The following is a 20679-nucleotide window of genomic DNA, read 5'->3' as shown; positions in this document are numbered from 1 at the left end:
CATTTGACCAAGGTTTCAATCAATAATTTAATAGAGAATTACGACAAAATGAAATTGTTAATTGGTTGTATACAAAAAATTCTATCCTTTATCTTTACCCAAATCTACTTAATATTAATTCTTCAATTACCATTGTAATGAACTCAACTTCTATTATTGTTTGAGCTGTAATTTTCTTTTCTTCTTGAAACGGTACAGTAGTGAAGTTATTTATCTAATATTGTATTACTATGTATCTTAATGTTGAATTCAAGTCAGTAATATAACGCGTGAATCTTAACAGTATCGTAATTTGAAATAAAATTCTGAATGGAAAAATCTCTTCACATTTTATCTCTAAGAGTATTATTAGAGAAATTAAACCTAAAAGCTCTTTCACTCTTCCTTATAGTTAACTTCATTACTGAGTCAATCCTTGTGAGAGTATCACTTTATGTTACTGAACATTTAAGATTGTCTGTTTATCGTATCAATTTTGCAATAAATGAATTTTTACAAGAGTCAGGATCACAAAATGTGATTTATTGTGGCACAATTTTAGTCTTTCCTCAACCAAATCAGATAATCCTTCACATCCTATTTCAATATATAAAGGACGTGCATATTCTAACCTTCACTTCACATGTTTGATAAACCAGTTCAACATGTCTTGATGCGCCTCTTTTGCACTCTTCACAGTAGCTTCATCATCATCATTGTACCGCACAGTCCATCCATGCGTAACGCCAGGGAATAGTTTCACAAAGCTCTCTAACTGATACAAAAGCATTAACAATTTGGAGTGAACACTGCACATCTTGATACGTGATAACACAATTTCTCACCTCAGATTTTGAAGACAGTTTTTCTTCAACTTGCTTCAACCTTTCTGCTGGGAAAACATGGTCAATTTCGGCTCCCAGTATAGCAATAGGAATCTTCACCTCTGAAGTAAAACTAAATAAAGTTTGTCAAAAATCTTTGAAGTTATTTATCTACCTATAAGAATGAAAAACTCAACTTTACCGTTAATTTCATCATCTGAGATTGGACCGGGATGAAGAATAACTGCAGCCTGAATGTCACTGGAAATTGCCAATTTCATTACCACACCCCCTGCACATAGTTCATCGGTATTGTCTTAACATTTTTCATGTTGTGAATTGAGACGATGAAGTTGACTAAAGGAAAAAAATTGAGTTACCTCCCCAGCAAAAACCAGCAGCTCCTATGGATTTAACACCTTTGCTCTTTAGATCAGCAATTAGGGGTTGGGTGTCTTCACATGCCTTATCCTATAAGAAAACATCAATCATATTTGCATAAACATACTGTAAGAAAGACATAAAATCACATTTCTCATGCAGGTGTTTGATGAACTTGTGTACAAAGGAAAAAAAACTCATTTTGTTATAACTTAAAGTCGGTATTTTCATATTTTAAAAATGTTTATGGAGAATTTCGTTCCATCATACTTAGTGTTACAAAGTAATTAATTACACTGAATGGTATGGTGTGAATCAGTGATTTAGATGTATAAACAATTGCAGTTGTAATTAGAACTGAACTATTTACAAACCTTTTCGTGAGCCTTTCGCCAAGAATCTCGATCGAACTGAGGATTAAATAAGTCAGCATAGTCACCATACAGAAGATCAGGAACAACAACCAAGAATCCAGATGCTGCTACTTTGTCAGCCAGTTTCCTTTTTACAGTGAGAGAATGTCAAAGTTCATGATAAATAATTCCAGACAGAAAATCTCATGATGCAGTAATGAAGTATTAGAATTTAGACTCCAACACTATGAGCTAAGTTATTGAGTTTTCAAATATATAGCCGTCACATAAAACTTGGTCATTCTTTGCAAATCCTTGTGCAAGCATGGTAGTTCAAGGAGGAAATCATGGAACAAGGAGTTCAATATTCATGGAAATTTTCATTTACCTTAGATTTGGTGCTTCATACCCTGAAATAATTCCAAAACAACTGAAAGTTAGATTTAAAGGAAAGTATCTTCAAAATGTGATATGTTCTAATGATCTTGAAATTCCTCTTTCCTTGATCCAAAACATGAGTGAAGATTATTATGGTTTGAAGATTAAAACATTCCTTGATTCAGGATTGAATCAGCAGACATATAGTTGAACAATTTAAACGAAATATTAAACATATGATTACTGTAAAACATGTTGAAAGATAAGAAATTGGAGATGGGTTTCTTACCAAACACATCAGAAACAAGGATGAGTGCCAACTTGGAATCAGGAGATCCTGTTACATAAGAACTAAGTCCTCCAAGTTGTTGGACAGTTCCTGCTACATGGATACCTGAGTTCAACTTAGGTGGGTTCTGAAAACAATGAGAACTTGACATCGCCAAATTGAGGGATTGCTAGACACTTAGGTTGTCTTGTCAGAGAAGAGAAATAATTTTAATGCATCATGGAAGGAGTTCACTGAAAATGGTGTCACCAAATGCTTTTACAAACAACATAAGCGAGCGTCACTGATTACGTCAGAGACAGAGAGATAGGTACATATTATATTAATAATTTGACAATGTCAACTCCAATCCATAATGAAAATGACAAAGCACAAATCGATTCCACGCTTAAAACTTTAGGAATATGGAAAAATATTAAAATGACGGGGTTTTACTTTAAATGCTTTGTTTTTTCTTAAACTGTACGATTGAAGTTTGAAATAGTCTAATTTTAGTTCTTTATATTTATAAATTACATCACGTGGGAGTTCCAATGATTAATAAGCACACCACGTGGAAAATTAGATCAAAGAAAATTTGAGAATGAAAGTGACTAATCACTTCATATTTTTTCAAATAATTTAGTTATTGTTTTCATTGAATTGATTATTGTTTTGTGTAAAAAAGAAGATAGTTGAAATAGTATATAATGAAATGAAATATCATCCTTGGTTGTATTTTAATTTTAATAATAAAATTAATATGGCTATGAGTTTCTTACATTTAGCCACAGCACAAGTTAACCTACACACTCCTTTTGGGACTTATATATTTACAAGTGCTATTAAATATTAAATGTGACGAATATATTAACAACTTATAATTAACACCGGAATCAAAATTTAATAGCCTAACGAGAAAGGCATCATAAAAAAGGAAAAAATTTGAGAAAATTTTTACTTACCAATTGTGTTATAATAAGGACACACAACATGCATAAAACAAATTGTGAAACTTTTTATATATTTATTGAACAAGTTTTTTTTAATAGGCAATGAAAAAATTATTGAAACATCTTGGATAAAGGCAAAAGAAATGTCACTTCTAGTTTCAAAAGTTTGATAGTCAACAATTGCTATTTTCTCAAAACTTGAAGAAAATACGTAAAAAGTTTCAAGTTAATGCATTACAAATATGTAAGAAGCTTTGGCTAGCCAGTCCTCAACATATCTTGTTTTTTTTTCTTTTGTCCGAGTATCTAGATCTTTATAATCATTAATTGTCCATTTTACCATGTGAATATATCATTATGTGTTAAAACCTCCATTTATCAAATAATAGTCAAAACCTAATAATTTATCTTATATAAAGTGTTAGTAGTTGCATTATGTTGGATAGGTTCTAAATAAGTATTTGGTTTCGATCGTTCTAAAATGTGTTAAATAATTAAAAATAATAATATTTTTTAGTATAACATCATTTTAATAAAACTGTCACAAAAACAAGTTTTTTCTTGTAATGTTTCCTCTTATTTTTTGTGAAAATAGTAATAGTTACAATGAAATTTGAATGGACACGTAGTCTTCTTTTATTATTGGAGTGGACTGTTTCATTTTCTTTTGGGCCTTTTATGTCCACTGTACATTTGTGCAATCCAAAAAAAAATATTAAAAAAGTGAGAGAAAACAAGTATTATTTCCCTCTTATACCGTTTTTCAATTTCTCAACTTCAATTAATCAAATATCATAATGACAAATTAATAGTAATTGTAAATTCCAAAGAAGGATTATTTTGTGAGGCAATTAAGCGATAAGATAAATTATGAGCAGAAGAGATTAATGTTTTCCAAAGAATTTCTTGATTCTGCAAACTACTTTATCTGATTAGGTATGAAATGGTTGCAATTTCAGCACCCAAAATAGTTACAATGTGCCAATTTCACCTTGGTTTGGTTTTATCTGTAACTGCTTTTTCGGATGCCATCACAATCAAGCACCCGGGTCGGATTTCCTATTTTTAAAATATTGAAGTAATTAAAAAACAATTTGATATTTAACGGGAGAAAAATGAAAGGCAAATAAAGTGAAGATTGTTTAATTTACTGTTAATATTTCATTTACGATTTAATATAATTATAAGAAGATAAATATATAAATTATAATTAATTATGAGTGTTTATGATTGATTATATTACATGATATAATCATATTATATTGCAACGGTGACTTAAAAAAAACAACACTTGTACTTTCTTTCTTCCTCTTTACTCCTCTTTCAGCTACTCTTAAATTATCTTTGTTTCTTATAACTTTTCCTTCTGTTTAGCACTCATACTCTATATTCTTTTCACACAAGCTTGAATCTGTGATTGTGACATCAGTAGAATATGTGGTAACAGTTTATCAGTACCCCACTTTTTTTTTTCTATGTTCTCTTTACACAACCTTGTGACAATGATTAAGATAATAAGTTGTGGTGTACTTGTAAGAACAATGTCCAGGGTAAGAGAAAGGGCGTCAAACTTCATTGAGGAAAATTTTATAGAGATTATAAGAAAACTTCATTTACGTACTCAATGCAACCTCTGATTAAAAGAGCAGTGTTGAATGATTTATATAGTTCTTATTCGGCCTTTACATCCCTTTATGGAAATCTTTTCAAAGAACAATTAAGCTCCAGGAAAAATGGTGACAGAGAATCAAGAGAGAAAATTTTACTTTCTTTTGGCCACATCAGGACAAGCGTGTCACTACCCGCATGCACAATTATCTTTTGCGGTGGCCTGACATGAAGGTAGACACCACTTGTAATAATCAACATATGGTAGCTACATGTATGATGGCTTTTGTTATATATGTATCAATTGTTTCATTGTAAAAATTCGGTATCAAATTGTTGTATGTTTCCGAATGTTACGGGTCGGGTTTTTAGATAGTTTTTAACATCAAGTATTGTTGATTTTTTGTATTAATTTGACAATTCTCTAATAGATCGGTCATGCTATATAATTAGAATAGTCCATCTCGAAATAATATCTAAGAGGTTAGTCTTAAGTGATCAACCAATCATGCTATATAGTTAGAATAGTCAATCTCGAAATGATATCCAAGAGATTGGTCTTAAGTGATCAACCAAACAGTGGTTCACAAGAACTTGATTTCAAGTAGTTGTCCAAGAATAATCGATCTAAAGAAGCTCGGTTAAAAGAAACTCTATCAAGAAAAGCTTGTTTTGAAATGGTTGATTTCAACAAATTCAATTCAGAGGAACTCGTCTTAGAGTAATAGGTAAAAAAAACTTAAACTAGAAAAGATCAATCTATAAAAAATTAGTCAATAAAAATCCAACTTAAAACAATCGATCCAAATAATCATCAATTTTTTGAGTTAAATAGTTTGATTGATTATTAATATTTTGAATTTATCTAAATAAATAGACGACACATGTTTTGATAATAAAACAACTAAAAAGTTTCAAGTTTATAAACATCCAACGTGTATTACATTTAACTACAAATAATTTTTCATCTAAATTAATATAACTCAATCAAACTTCGCTAATGTTTAGACATCTTTTAATTTACTGGTCCCACAATTTCACAACCCGGTTAACATTTTTAAGATGATGTGAGTTTTTCTTCTTATTCTTTTCTTTCGTGATCCAAAAGCTAAAAAGTCATTTTTCAAGTCTATAAAACTTCAAATTAAGTTTTATGTTTCCCTCATAACTTTTTATGCACCCAAATAAAAAATAAATGACACTTTGCTTCTTTAACAAACTTAATTGTATCTTAACTATTTCAAGTTTTGTTGTTTTACATTATGTTCTTCTTCCTAAGAGGGTTATTGATATTTATGAAGAGTGTTTCTGTAACATTCATTGAAATCTGAATAGAATAAGCAATGAAATGAAAAGTCAAGGGCTTTGTTATTAGTTGCTTTTATATGAACCACATCATTAAATGCCATGACATATTGCACATGTTGTCCCCGTAAAATCTCACCAAACTCCTTGCCCATGCCCATGCCCATGCCCATGCCCATAGACTCTAATATATATATATATATATATATATATATATATATATATATATATATATATATATATATATATATATAGATAGATTGATATAGATATAGTTTGTGTGTGTGATTTTTATTTAATGTTATAAAATTTATTATATTTTAATTATATTGCATACTTTTTCAATACTTACTATTAAATTGAAAAGTCATTTTATATATAAGATTTTTGTATTGATATGAAATTATTTAATGTCTTATTTATGTTAATTAAAACTTGCGTAATATATATTTTTAACATATAAATTATTTTATAAGCTCAATATATTATATTATGACTGTTTCATTTTTAAATAAAACAAAGAATAATCACAAATAATATAAAATAAGATTTGACCAAAAAGATTCACTATTTTTTTCTCATAAAAGTTATCAATAAAATTGATAAACTCTTGAAAAAGTATAAGATTGAATTATATCTTAACATTATGTTTTTGCATGTAATAATTAACATTTTTCTCGGTCAACGTTTAACAAACTAATGATACTTAAAACATTTATTTTAATGATTTCTCAAAGAAATCGAAGAAACGTCGTGTTTTTTTTAACACGTCTTCCGTTTTAGACAGCTCACACCACAATTCTCTTATAGAATAAACGATTCAGCTTATTAACAAGTATTTATAACGTTCATGAACACTTTTATATTATTGGAAAAATTATTTTGTATGTTTATATACGATTTTTAAAAGTACCATGCTAACATTTTAAATTTATTTTTCCTTTATTGAAGAGAATTCATATTAAGACTTAATGTGTGAACTTTTAATTAAAAAGAAGAAAATTACTTTCTCTTCTAAAAGATTAATTTCATACTCAATATTGTAAATACCACGAAAATTAATACCCTAACTAGTACCGTGGTTCTTTCAGCTCTATTTGTTATCAATTAAAGTTAAAATATAAAATGGTGATTTTTTTATTATCAAATATATATAAAACAAATATATCTTGTCTTTAATATGAAATACTTATAACATAATTATTACACATATCAATACAAACAATTAAGTTGGATTTTTTTTTAATATTACCAATATACCAAATTATATTATTAGCAACTTTTAAAAATATATTGCCACTGTTCGTTAATACAAAACACAAATACTCATAATATTTAATAGAGTGCAGAAGGAAAACTAGTTTAAAATTGTATAGAAATTATAAAACGTATTATAGAAAAATCAACAATTTCTAAATATTCATAGAGAAGAGGCAAAACAAAGCTTATAATTGTCAAAAACAACAATGTAACTATCAGTTTAATGGACCATTTTCAAAGAGAAGATAGAAGCAAATATACAGAGCTTTGTGGAAAATAAAGAAGGAAAAGTAGATACAAAATTTGGATCAATATTTATGAATGATTAATATAAAGACTTCTCTATGTCAATTCTTATTGACCAACTTATAAATATTTAGCACGACGAATGAAATTTTATCTACCATAATAAATATATTTTATATCAATTTAAATAATACTGGGCCTAAAAATTTATAATATTTATCATTACATAATCATAAAATCTTATTTTCCATTAGTAAATTAAGAAAAAAGTACATTTTAAAACATCTATTTCGGTACCGAATACTAAAATTGCATTTAATTTAGGATGGAAGTAGTAGTATATTATTAGTTTCAATAAAATATTAATAACGAATAATATATTAAAAAAATAATGCTCTAATTTATAACTCTAGTTTCACATTTTGAAAATTATGTTGAAATCATTAATTAATTATGAAAGCACTTAGTCAAAGTCAAAGATAGTGATATTCGTGTTTATGATAAAAGAACATGGCTCGTAAATTCAACTAATCCCAGCCTAGTCTCTAGGTTAATCAATGGGTACCCAAACTCATAAACGTTGCATTCTTTTAGTCTTTTATTTTATTTTACCTTCTTCGGTTAATCTGTCAGACTAAATATAATATACGAAAAATGATTTATTAACAACTTTTTTATCTATTCTTTTTTATAATAAACTACGTCTCATTATTTTATTAGTTTATACATTTGAAACTATCAATCACGAACTATTATATAGATCGTTGTAAAAAAATTATTAAAAAATATTTTCCTTAAATATATATAAACTAATAAAAATAAAGAAAAGAAATTAAAAACAAGATATATAACGAAGCAGAGTAGTTCCAAAGACATTGACTCCCAATGATAGAGAAGAACCAACCATATGGAGGAAAGAAGCTAAGGCAATCAATCAATCAATATCCTTTCTCTCTCCCCTCTTTCGGTTGATTTTGGCCACCATAATAATAATATCTTAAGACCTAATTCATCAAATATTCCAAGTTTTACTTTAGGTGAGCCAAAATCTTCCACGCACATAAATTTGAAATCCAATGGAATTTTTCACGATTACATTCCACTTCACTGAATCACGCTTCCTTGCTTGCCTTTGCCGCCATGGCTTAGGTATCAAGGTTCATTCCAAAGCCATCTAATGGATCAGAATATTTTGTTTTATATGAAGTATAGGGACTAGGAATCATGAAAACTAATTTATACCACGTCATATAATCGAATTCGTCTCATACCAACTGTGACGTAGAGATGGTGGTGCAGTTAAGCATGATATGAACCTTCTCACCAAATTTTTTATCTTATTAGATTTACACGTACCATCCTTCACCTACAATTACTTAATTAGGGTTGAAAATAATTTTACATTGGGTGACAAAAGACACAACCTTTTTCTTTCTCACATGTCATCGTGGTAAGTGGTAACTGATCAAGGCACTAGTCTCACCTACCAACATGTCCCATTCAAAAGCTGAGAAACTAGACAGAGAGCACATTTTCTGGTGATGAATGATTGAAGGTGGACATTGGAGTTTCCCTTCTTATCTCATTTCAATAGTGGGCATAAAGAAGCAACCCTTTCACACTCACCTTTACTCAAACCCAACCACTTGATGTTCTGGACCCACTTTCTCTGGTGCGGATAACACAGCCACCATCTATGTCATCATCCCTACCTAACCTAACCACTTTACTTTTCAACCAAAACTTCACCCTTAAACAAAAATCATAACAATTCTTCCATTATTAAATACATTCACAAAATCTTCCACCAACTCAACTCAACCCACCAAAATCTTCCTCTAAAATAATACTTTATTTCGTGACATTCATTGACAAAATAACATACTCTAGTTCCCCTCTGTGCACTCATTATAATTACCCCATAACTGTGCAAGCATGAGTACCATTGTCAAATTCAAAATGTTGCACTGAGTAAGAAAATTCCCATCCCGTGAAATTACAACCCAGTCCTCTTACCACAACGTAACATCATTTCAGTTAGACAGTGTGGACATGAATTATGAAATCCACCTTACTCAAATCATGATCTCATCAATATATAATATTTATTTTACTCACTCACTCCAACCTCTGTTATGCCTCTTTTCAATGTATGAATTTCTAACAAACACTGTTCATTTAAAAATACACTTCATCGCTTAAAATTAAGCTTACCGGATCAAAATAACCTATTTAGTTAACGCAAAATTTCCTTATACTCAAACTCCAAAAGAAAAAAAGGGAAATAATAACACGTGCATGTATTTAACTTCAGCAAAATCTTAATCTCTCGTGTCCATCGACAAATTTACAAATATACGGAGACGACGTAGGACTGTTAGATTAGATATCTATCGTGAAGGCCCTTTGCCAAACAATTAATAAAACTGGCAATATCTATCAATCGATTTAGTGTTTAATTTTTATTTTTTTAAATATCAGTTGAATAAATGAAACCGTCATCAAGTTTCAATAATTTTAGTCCTCTTTTGTACGTAATAATTGGAACGATTATGAATTTTGTTAATCAAAACGACCACGCAGCATGGGAGTGCAAATTGCGAAGCTGAAGGGTGTGTTGTTTTGTACATCCGTTTACTTTTTTCTCACGTTCCCCGAGGAACTAGATACCCGGAAGGTGAAATTCTCGAAACGCCCCTGGGGTGGTTTGACTTAAAAGACAAAATCCAACTCAGAGTTTTGCATTTGCAAAGAGTGAGATTGCAGGGAGGGTGACGAATAAGGAGGGAGAAGAGTGTTTGTGTGTGGTTAGCGATTTCTGTGTGTATGTATGGTGTGAAGTGAGATTGGGGAGATGGAGGGCGTGGCGGAGATGACGAAGGCGGCGCAGCAGAAGGGGAGTGATCCTCTGCTCTGGGCCGTTCAGATGTATTCCAATTTGAACTCCGCCGGAGAGGCTCTTCCCTCCGTTGAACTCGCTCACTTTCTCGTCTCTTACATTTGCTGGGACAACAATGTCCCTATTCTCTGGAAGTTTCTCGAAAAGGCATTGACGCTTCAGATCGTTCCTCCCATGCTTCTCCTCGCTCTCCTTTCTGTCAGGTCCTTCTCATCTTCCTGTTTCAATTTAATTCTTAGGGATTGCGATTTTCCTGTTCTCCTCTGTTCACTGTTCCTCCACCTCTTTCTTCTTCGTTTTATTTGCTTTATTTATTACTATGGCACCCTTTTCTTCTGTCGCCATAACTACTGTCTGTTACTGTTTTTGTTTGTACTTCGCATATCGGATCCCGGTTGGGACCCTGCTGAAAAACTAACATGCTGTAAATGGATGTAATTATGAACCCTCGGTTACTATTCATGCCGTGAAAATCATCGATGGTGCAGTCTTTTTTGCCGTACGAGTGGATTTTTTTTTTGTTACAAGCTAATTATTAGTGATGTTTTTCTTCTTGAAGTTAATTGTGCTTACTGAGATTATCTAGCCCTTGTTTTTTTTTCTTTTTTCCATTCTTAGGCTTCCGAGTGATAACCACCTGGCATATTTTTATTGATTTTCGCAGTGTATTAATTTCTCTTAAAAACACGACCACGCCTCCTGCTGCTGTGGCTGTGTGGGGTTAGCTGCATGGATTTTAGTATATATTGTCTGTGTCATACATTCATGAAGTCCTGTGTACCCAGACACTCTTAACAGTCTATCATCGTGTCTGTTTTTGTCACCCTTCTAGCCAAATCATCTTACACGGTTTTACATAATTCTTTTTCTCTTCAGAAGCCACTTCAGTCTTCTCCCTGTTAATCACATTCTTAGTTTTGCCTTTTCGGATATGCTCACTCATCAATTGCAGCATCCTCATCTTTGTAACCTTCGTCTTTTTCTCATGATTTCCGTTCATTGTCCAACATTCTGATCCATAGTTTGAGCTTGTTTTATTGACAATGCATCATGAACATCTATTTTATAGACTACGACTTTTTGTAGTTTTATTTTTTAATTAATTATTACAGTTTGGTGTTAGATAGAGACTTGTTTTTTCTGCAAGAGTTTGGAACAACATCTATACGCCTGTGTTCTCCAATGTATTGTTGTTTTCGTGTGTTAATATGTGGTATATCTTTATTCTTTTTGGCAGGGTTATTCCGTGTAGACATGTCCAACCTGCAGCGTATAGGCTATACTTAGAACTCCTCAAAAGACATGCTTTTGAACTTAAATCTCAGATAAACAGACCAGATTATCAAAAGTAAGTACGCTTTTATTGATGTAATTCTTCTTTTTAAATAAAATTTGTCTTCGTGTTATTTACACTTTTCAAGTTACACATACGGCAAGGGTTTAACATCTCTGTGTAAATATTTTCTAAGCGGTAAATAGCGTAATGTGATATGGTTTGTTATTTAATACGCTATTATGTCTGGCGCTGTGCTTTGGTTTTTTGTTAATTCTTCTGCTTACACTATGGACAGGGTCATGAAATCCGTAGATGCTGTTCTTCATCTTTCCAACATCTTTGGCGTGTCACAAAGTGAGCCTGGCATTCTGGTGGTTGAATTTCTTTTTTCAATTGTCTGGCAGTTGCTTGATGCATCATTAGATGATGAAGGCTTGCTGGAATTTACTGCTGACAAAAAGTCTAGATGGGCTACGCTATATCATGACATGGAACTGGATAGGCTTGATAATAATAGTGATAAAAAGACTGAACATCATGAGCAATTGCAAAATGTTAATACACTTATGGCTGTTGAGATGATTGGGCAATTTTTGCAGGATAAAATATCGTCAAGGATTCTTTACTTGGCTCGCCAAAATTTGTAAGTGTTGTTATTTTCAAACCTGTTATCAGTACTTGCTGTCAACTTTTCCTGCTAACATTGATCAATCAGAACATATCTGTTCCCTCCAAAATTTCCTATAAATCTGATTTGGCGTATCATTTTCTATGTGTCATTTCATTCCAATTTTTTGGGTTATTAAAATGATTTTCAAGTATCCATTGTATATTACACAATTATGATATAGTGATTTTATCTGGCATTGTTTTCAGTCAGCCGATTGCATCTTATGGATAAGGCTTCGTTATTGTTGTTGGTAAATAGCACAGCTTATTTCCTTTTTTTTTTATCAGGCCTGCCCATTGGCTTTGTTTTACTCAACGGCTGCAGCTGCTGGCTACAAATTCATTAGCATTGAGAAAATCAAGAAATCTAAGTCCTGAGGCTCTTCTGCAGTTATCTTCAGATTCTTGTATGGTCCTGTCTCGGGAATACAAAACAAATTCACAGCAAAAGTTCCAGACAGTTATGTCTTTGGAATATCTTTCTTCTTCTGCCTCACTATGTCATGGTGCAAGTCATTCTGCTCTCTGGATTCCTCTCGATCTGGTACTGGAGGATTCTATGGATGGCTATCAAGTTAGTGCAACAAGTGCTATTGAAACAATTAGTGGTAAGGCTGAGAATAGCTATTGGAATTTGACTGAAATAGTTGATATTACCTTTTCATATTTAATTTAGGACATGAAATATTTTTGTGTAGGTTTGACAAAGACATTGCGAGCAATAAATGGCACCTCTTGGCATGACACTTTTTTAGGCCTTTGGTTAGCAACCCTTCGTCTTGTTCAGAGGGTATAAAGTTTTCTCTGCAACTTGATCTGTTTCGTGTGAAGTTGTGGTTTTCAATATATGTTGTCCAATTACGCTTTGGAATTAAGGAATTTTAATAAGCAGTTTACTTCTTTAATTTAAGTATTGTTTTTCTTACAGGAAAGAGATCCTATTGATGGCCCAATGCCTCATCTTGATACTCGATTATGCATGCTCTTGTGCATCATACCTCTTGTTGTTGGCAATCTTATTGAGGAGGAGGAGGAGGAAGGGATAGCAGTTGATGAAGAAGAGAATGGTCCCTTTGATTGCTGGAAAGGGAAAAAGGTTCCAGGAAAATGTCGCAATGATTTAGTCTCGAGTCTCCAGGTATTGGGTGATTATCAAAGCTTGCTTGCTCCACCTCAGTCTGTTGTTGTTGCTGCAAATCAAGCTGCTGCGAAAGCAATTCTATTTGTTTCTGGCATCACGGTAGGGAGTGCATATTTTGACTGCCTCAATATGACGGAGATGCCAGTTGATTGCTGTAAGTGGTATTGCTTTCAGTGCCAATTAGAAATTTGTATATGAATCTTCAACAGTTAGGACAACTTTTGTCCAAATGAAAGCATTGCATTGTCTAAGGTGTTGTTTGCAATTTTGTGATTCTGTGTGATTTTCTTCCAAATTTGAAAAAGCATGTCTCATATTTCACATGCTGAGATGAACTGCAACAACCAAAGATGCGTATGGTAATGCTTCTGATTGCTGCAAGGGTAATATCTGTTATGTATTTAAAGTAAATCCACACTTTAATTTTATACCGATTCTAAAGCAGCTGGAAAGTGTCAATAGTAGGAGGTTGTGCAATGGCACATGATGTCTTTAACATAATGTTTTCAATTTGCTATTTGTAGTCTCGTCTGCTTCTGTGTTACTGATTACATTCAGATTGCATAGATCAGAAGCCTGCTTTCAAAGTTTAAAGGTGTCATTGTCTATGAGGCAATGTGGTCTGATTGCCTTGGTCACCCTCTTCTTGCAAAGACAAATAGATTATGTATTCTGAATCTAGAAAATGTCTACTTAGTGAAAATTGTCAAAAGGACTCGTACAGTATACTCAGAATACCTGTTAAAAAATGTTGAAGATCCTTGAATACAGAATGATCCTATATCATACTTTGCAAATTATTATGTGCAATTTTAGATGCTAGTGAGGATATATATCAGTGAGTATGAGTTCTACAATATCTGTTGGACTAGTTATGTATTTTCCTTTTATTGTTGAAGCAAAACAATTGACCGTATAAAGTGGTTTTTGCTAAAGATTGTAATAAGAAAGCCCCTCTCCAAGGCTTGTCCCGTTCCTGTATTCCATCAAATTTATGGTGTAGCGACTCACTTTCTCCATAATTTATTGATTCTGCATTTTATATTTGTTAGTTTATTTTGGAAGAAACATGTATTATTTTCGCAAGGCTCCATTCAGAAGCTAAAGATTTTTGGGAAGATAAAATTAAAGAAGCTTGAAATTGTTGGTAAAATTATTTCTTTTTAAGGAACTTCTTCTAGCTGCCCTACAAATTACAAGATTTAACGAGCAGTTAATGTTTGGTCACATATAGACCTAATTTAACCATTATAATGGTTACATTTTCCTAAATTGTAATAATTTTACTTTTAGAATTTTTTGTTCCAAATTTTGCATGTGTGAGTAAACTTAAATTATTAAAATATTTCTTCCTTTTCAGCTGGAAACATGCGGCATCTGATAGTTGAGGCTTGCATTGCTCGCAATCTACTGGGCACGTCTGCATACTTATGGCCAGGTTATGTAAATGGACGTATCAATCAAATACCTCAGTGTATTCCAGCGCAAGTACCTGGCTGGTCATCATTTATGAAGGGAGCTCCACTTACTTCGGTGATGGTTAATGCTTTGGTTTCAAGTCCTGCTACATGGTATGATCTAATTTTGGCTTATTTAGTCAATTAGCATACATGTTGTAACCTGCAATGTTCTAATTTTTGGCAAAAGTGTTCCTGTACAATATTTAGTGTGCTCCCTCATTGTAGGCCCATAGCTACACTGCTATGTGACCTTTACCAAACTATTATTTTGGAAGTTTTTATTTTTGAAACACTCAGTCATAATAAACATGCCATAAATGCTAAAAGTAATCCTGGCAACTGAAGATGTCAATCTTTTTCAAATGGCACAACCTCTATGTAAATTTGTTTTCTATCATTTGAGTCATCAAGTATTCTCACGCGTAATGCATCTGTCAGGGCAAATTAACATGCTGAAACATGAGATAATTTACTAAACTCAACAGTTATTGATCATAAACTGAATTTATAACATAACAAGAATGACTATAAGTGGGTAGAATATAAATTACTAAATAAAATTTCATTGCCTGGTCTTCAGTTTTTCTTTTTCTTTCCTGAAGCCAGGTATGTCAGATGCTCTTTTTTGTAAATTTACCAAAAGGTAAAGCAACTGAATTTACGCTCCTGGATTTGATGGAAGTTTAGCAGAACTGGAGAAAATTTTTGAAATTGCAATTGGGGGATCAGAAGATGAAAAGATATCTGCTGCTGCCATTCTTTGCGGGGCATCCCTAATTCGTGGCTGGAATATACAGGTAAAGAAGAGTTAGACAGTAGAGCATACAAAAACTCCAACAATTTGTTCAGTAGAATTTGGATCTCTAACCAACTTCCCATCTTGATAGAATTTGGATCTCCATTTATTGCAGGAACACACTGTGCATTTCATTCTTAGGTTGTTGTCCCCACCAGTTCCTGCAGAAAACACTGAAGGAAACAACTATTTGATTAATTACGCTCCAATACTTAATGTACTCTTTGTTGGAATCGCATCTGTTGATTGTGTTCAAATATTTTCATTGCATGGCTTGGTAAGTTTGATTCAATTCCTAACTATTTAACTCCTTTTTACTTGGTTACTGGCTAATGTTTTCCTCCAGCTGCATCTGTCCTGTTACTAAACAGAGCAGCAGGCATAGGTCCTCGTTTTTTTCCTATATATTAGGTTAAGAGGCAACTTATTAAGAAATATTCAGTAGGAAAAATTATTGCTTATGCCTTATATAATGTTTACCTTGTACAGGACCCTTGTATGTATAAACAAGCTAGGATGATTATTATTATTATTATTATTATTATTATTATTATTATTATTATTATTATTATTATTATTATTATAATTCGAAGTCATGCTTTTCCCATTTCTCTAACCAGGTTCCACAGCTTGCGTGTTCACTGATGCCAATCTGTGAAGTATTTGGGTCATGTGTGCCAAATATCTCATGGACGCTAACATCAGGGGAAGAAATATCTGCCCATGCTGTGTTTTCAAATGCATTTATTCTTCTTTTAAAGTTATGGAGATTTAATCGACCTCCTCTTGAATATGGAATTGGAGATGTGCCCACTGTTGGTTCTCAATTAACTCCTGAATACCTACTATTAGTACGGAATTCCCACTTAATGTCAGCTGGTAACGTCCACAAAGATCGTAACAGGAGGAGACTCTCAGAAATAGCGAGTTTATCATCGCCAAATTCTGTATTTGTTGACTCCTTTCCAAAATTAAAAGTTTGGTATCGGCAGCATCAAGCATGTATAGCCTCAACACTCTCAGGTCTTGTCCATGGAACCCCATTTCATCAGATTGTTGAAGGGCTTCTTAACATGATGTTCAGAAAGATTAATAGAGGAAGCCAAACTACTATTACATCTGGAAGCAGTAGCTCTTCTGGACCTGCAAATGAAGATGCTTCTATAGGGCCAAATCTGCCTGCTTGGGATATTCTTGAAGCCATTCCCTTTGTAGTGGATGCTGCTCTTACAGCCTGTGCTCATGGAAGATTGTCTCCACGTGAGTTGGCAACAGGTATGTGCGTTTGATCAGATAAAATCCAGTGGAACACGCCAAATAGCTTGTTCAACTTGTGATTTCTAAATTACAAAAGAAAATCCAACTGAGTGTTAGCATACTTTGAAAGTATATCTGTCTCAATTCTTGGTCAAGTATTTACCTCTAAATATAGTAAGAGCAACCAAATTCATCTTTATGTATATTTTCCTTAATCGAGTAATACCAAAATGCTTTTCTTAATATCAGGTCTTAAAGATTTAGCTGATTTTCTTCCGGCATCTCTGGCAACCATAATAAGTTACTTCTCTGCTGAAGTAACTCGAGGAGTTTGGAAACCTGTATATATGAATGGAACAGACTGGCCTAGCCCTGCTGCCAATCTACTGAACGTTGAGGGACAGATCAAGAAAATTTTGGCTGCAACTGGTGTTGATGTGCCTAGCCTTGCTTCAGGTTTTCTCATTGTTATGACCCTGAATTGTATGAACTTTTTGAGATTCCGACTTCTAATGCATTTTCAGCACAGAAAATTTACATTTTTAACTCACATTTCATTACAGTTATTTCTAGAAAGTTTGTTTTTAACATGAGTATTAATAGCCACTGCAGTTTAGCTAATGTTTTCCTCCATTTTCTGTCTGCCAGCGCTATTATTAATTTGTTTATTAGTATTGTGACCAATGGTCTTCGTTTTCATAGGAGACAGCTCTCCTGCCACACTTCCATTGCCCTTGGCTGCCTTCACAAGTCTTACCATAACCTACAAAGTTGATAAGGCATCAGAGCGTTTTCTTAATTTGGCAGGCCAAACATTGGAGAGCCTCGCTGCAGGTTGTCCATGGCCTTGCATGCCAATTGTGGCTTCCTTGTGGACCCTAAAGGCTAAACGTTGGACTGACTTCCTCATCTTCTCAGCATCTAGAACTGTCTTCCTTCACAACAGTGATGCGGTTGTTCAACTTCTAAGAAGTTGCTTCACAGCTACCCTGGGTACGAATACCTCACCTCTCTCAAGCAATGGTGGTGTTGGAGCCCTACTAGGACATGGATTTAAGTACCATTTATGCGGAGGGCTTTGCCCTGTTGCTCCAGGAATCCTCTATTTACGTGCTTATAGGTCAATCAGAGATATTGTTTTCTTAACAGAAGAAATTGTTTCCATCTTAATGCACTCTGTGAGGGAAATTGTATGCAGTGGGTTACTGAGGGAGCGATTGGAAAAGTTGAAAGCAACCAAAGATGGCATAAGATATGGACAGGCTTCACTCGCTGCATCAATGACTAGGGTGAAGCTTGCTGCTGCCCTTGGGGCCTCTTTAGTTTGGATATCGGGGGGATTGATGCTGGTTCAATTACTAATAAAAGAAACTTTGCCATCCTGGTTTATATCGGTTCAGAGATTTGACCAGGAAGAAAAGTGTGGTGGAATGGTTGCAATGCTTGGTGGATATGCACTTGCTTATTTTGCAGTTCTCTGTGGTGCCTTTGCTTGGGGAGTTGATTCGTCATCCTCAGCTTCAAAGCGACGTCCGAAGGTTTTGGGCACCCACATGGAGTTTCTGGCCAGTGCACTTGATGGTAAGATATCACTAGGCTGTGATTCAGCTACATGGCGTGCCTATGTGTCAGGTTTTGTGAGTTTGATGGTAGATTGCACACCTAACTGGGTGCTGGAAGTAGATGTGCATGTGTTGAAGAGACTGAGCAATGGGTTGAGGCAGTTGAACGAGGAGGAGCTTGCACTTGCTCTATTGGCCGTTGGTGGGATAGGTACAATGGGTGCTGCAGCAGAGCTCATAATCGACACTGGAATATAAATAAACTTTTTCTCTATTCTCAGGCCACCCTCCCCTTTTAGGACGACTTGTACATTAGTTAACTTTCATGTTTATAACGTTGTGCAGTCTTTTGGATTAACAGTTTTGTTTGGAATGTACCACGTATTAGAATGGAAAATTTTGTATCTATAACCTTCATCTAAGCAGATATGGTTTAACCACATCAATTTTCATTTGGCATTCGTGTCAACCTATTGCTTTTTGAACTATACAACTAATATTCACATGAAAAGGTGGTAAATTCATCAAAAAAATCTAAATACTAGATTTACAATGGTTAATGCATTTTAAAAATACATTATTTTAATTTCACGTTAGAATTGAAAATTAGGAATATGCTTGGGTTTTAAATTCAAACATTATGAAGTATTTTATTTTTTTTACCATTTTGAATGTTAAAACCTTGTATAACTTGTTATTTTAGGTTTTAGTATTATTAAATTTTGATACTGTATTTCTCTACTGTTTTTTTATATAATGTATTAATATTATTTTACCTTGGTTTAGTTACTAGTCGACTGCTAATCTTAAAATCAATGTTTTAAATGGTTTATTAATTGGTTTGGTTTTAAAATTATACTTTAAATAAGTAGTATATTTAGTTTAATTAATAATAATATTAAAATGGATTGATTTTATGATGAACTAGAAATTTTACCATTAATACATTTTATTGTTACTTTTGTTACTAGTCATTTCTTTCTTATCACAGTTATAAGTTATTTACTTTATCTGCATTACATCACTAAGTTATTGAAAAGGGAAAAGGAATAAATTATAATAGAAGTGAAGGAGTCCGAACCTACTTCATGAAAAATAACTGTATGCTTGGAAATCAAAAGTGGGTAATTGTGGATATGCAAATATAAAATAAACAAGCCATAAATTAGGTTATTTATACTGAAATTAATAAAGTAATTCATATATATATATATATTGCCTAAAGCTTATTCATTGTGTTTCTCTACATACAAAAGGAAAAGTGGAAAAAAATCTAAAAGCTATTTTATATTATTTTAATTTTTAGGACTTGTCTTTGAAATTAATACTAAAAGTATATTTTATCCTTTAAAGTGTGTCTAGTTTAATCTCTTGTGCCATTATAAATGTATAGTACTTTTTTTGGTGATATCGCCTTTAATTTGACTTATTTAAAATAAACAAAAGTATGAAATAAAAAAATAGTAAATCTGATTTTAATTACAGCACCTTTATACACAGCCTTAGCAATCTTTTTAAAATAAACAAAAGACACCTACTTATTTTCTTACTTTATACATGTTTCACTTTACAATAAGCTAATACATTCTTAAATATTACACAAATCTTTGCATGTGATAATAATTTATATTTGGAACCATAAAAAAAGTCCCCTGATATTAAGTTTTAAAAACTTAATGGCTTGTGGAGATGATGTATACCCATCAGTTGGTTAACTTTTTGTAAGTTGTATGTTATGATTGGTAGAGACAAAATTATTTATTAGAGTTGATGTTCCTTTTCAAGGCAATATGAAAACATTGAGCAGAACAAGTAAAAGTTCTAACATTACCATGCAGATGAACACATGTTGCTGTCTAAAGCTCTTTCCTGATAAAAAAAACCATGATTTAAATTCTCCCATTACCACGCAGGTAGCAACAATGACAAATTCTTGCCATAATTTATCACATGATTTAATTATTGATCTAATAGAAAAATACATTTCTAGCATAGACCCCACTGGCTTCAGAATTAGTGCAGAAACAAAATAATTTAAAATTCATGTTGAGCCACAGAGCATGG

General features: G+C 32.8%; 2 protein-coding genes across 4 annotated transcripts; one reads left to right on the top strand and one right to left on the bottom strand.

Moving 5' to 3' along the window:
• Positions 1 to 453: 453 nt before the first annotated feature.
• Positions 454 to 2439, bottom strand: LOC108342492 (endo-1,3;1,4-beta-D-glucanase). Of its 2 annotated transcripts, none has more exons than XM_017580275.2 (7): positions 2205 to 2439; positions 1926 to 1947; positions 1559 to 1685; positions 1184 to 1274; positions 1006 to 1095; positions 825 to 925; positions 454 to 754 (listed from the first exon to the last, which is right to left on the bottom strand). In XM_017580275.2, the coding sequence occupies exons 1-7, from the start codon at positions 2353 to 2355 to the stop codon at positions 614 to 616; spliced, it is 723 nt and encodes a 240-aa protein (XP_017435764.1). In that variant the 5' UTR covers positions 2356 to 2439; the 3' UTR covers positions 454 to 613. The 2 variants fall into 2 exon arrangements, with proteins under 2 accessions (XP_017435764.1, XP_017435765.1); XM_017580276.2 differs by having other exon boundaries at positions 508 to 750.
• Positions 2440 to 10122: 7683 nt separating this feature from the next.
• Positions 10123 to 19076, top strand: LOC108342873 (mediator of RNA polymerase II transcription subunit 33A). Of its 2 annotated transcripts, none has more exons than XM_017580755.2 (12): positions 10123 to 10657; positions 11692 to 11802; positions 12026 to 12373; positions 12688 to 13007; positions 13098 to 13189; positions 13328 to 13694; positions 14901 to 15111; positions 15683 to 15797; positions 15912 to 16073; positions 16417 to 17071; positions 17303 to 17509; positions 17756 to 19076. In XM_017580755.2, exons 1-12 carry the CDS (start codon positions 10410 to 10412, stop codon positions 18871 to 18873), a joined length of 3954 nt encoding a protein of 1317 aa, XP_017436244.1. In that variant the 5' UTR covers positions 10123 to 10409; the 3' UTR covers positions 18874 to 19076. The 2 variants fall into 2 exon arrangements, with proteins under 2 accessions (XP_017436244.1, XP_052735429.1); XM_052879469.1 differs by lacking the exon at positions 10123 to 10657 and having other exon boundaries at positions 11686 to 11802; positions 12026 to 12084; positions 12330 to 12373.
• The last annotated feature ends 1603 nt before the right edge of the window (positions 19077 to 20679 follow it).

This window comes from Vigna angularis, chromosome 6 (assembly GCF_016808095.1).
Source record: "Vigna angularis cultivar LongXiaoDou No.4 chromosome 6, ASM1680809v1, whole genome shotgun sequence".
NCBI lineage: Eukaryota > Viridiplantae > Streptophyta > Magnoliopsida > Fabales > Fabaceae > Vigna > Vigna angularis.
The sequence above is the reverse complement of the archived record's forward strand: the minus strand, read 5'-3'. Positions and strand labels throughout refer to the sequence as shown.

Bases quoted from the DNA above. Each gene is read 5' to 3' on its own strand.
- LOC108342492 (XM_017580275.2), bottom strand. From the start codon at position 2,355: ATGTCAAGTTCTCATTGTTTTCAGAACCCACCTAAGTTGAACTCAGGT. The intron at 1,686-1,925 runs GTAAATGAAAAT...CACTGTAAAAAG, and splicing joins TATGAAGCACCAAATCTAAG to GAAACTGGCTGACAAAGTAG. The intron at 1,096-1,183 runs GTAACTCAATTT...AACTATGTGCAG, and splicing joins TGCTGGTTTTTGCTGGGGAG to GGGGTGTGGTAATGAAATTG.
- LOC108342873 (XM_017580755.2), top strand. From the start codon at position 10,410: ATGGAGGGCGTGGCGGAGATGACGAAGGCGGCGCAGCAGAAGGGGAGT. The intron at 13,008-13,097 runs GTAAGGCTGAGA...ATTTTTGTGTAG, and splicing joins TGCTATTGAAACAATTAGTG to GTTTGACAAAGACATTGCGA. The intron at 15,798-15,911 runs GTAAAGAAGAGT...CATTTATTGCAG, and splicing joins TTCGTGGCTGGAATATACAG to GAACACACTGTGCATTTCAT.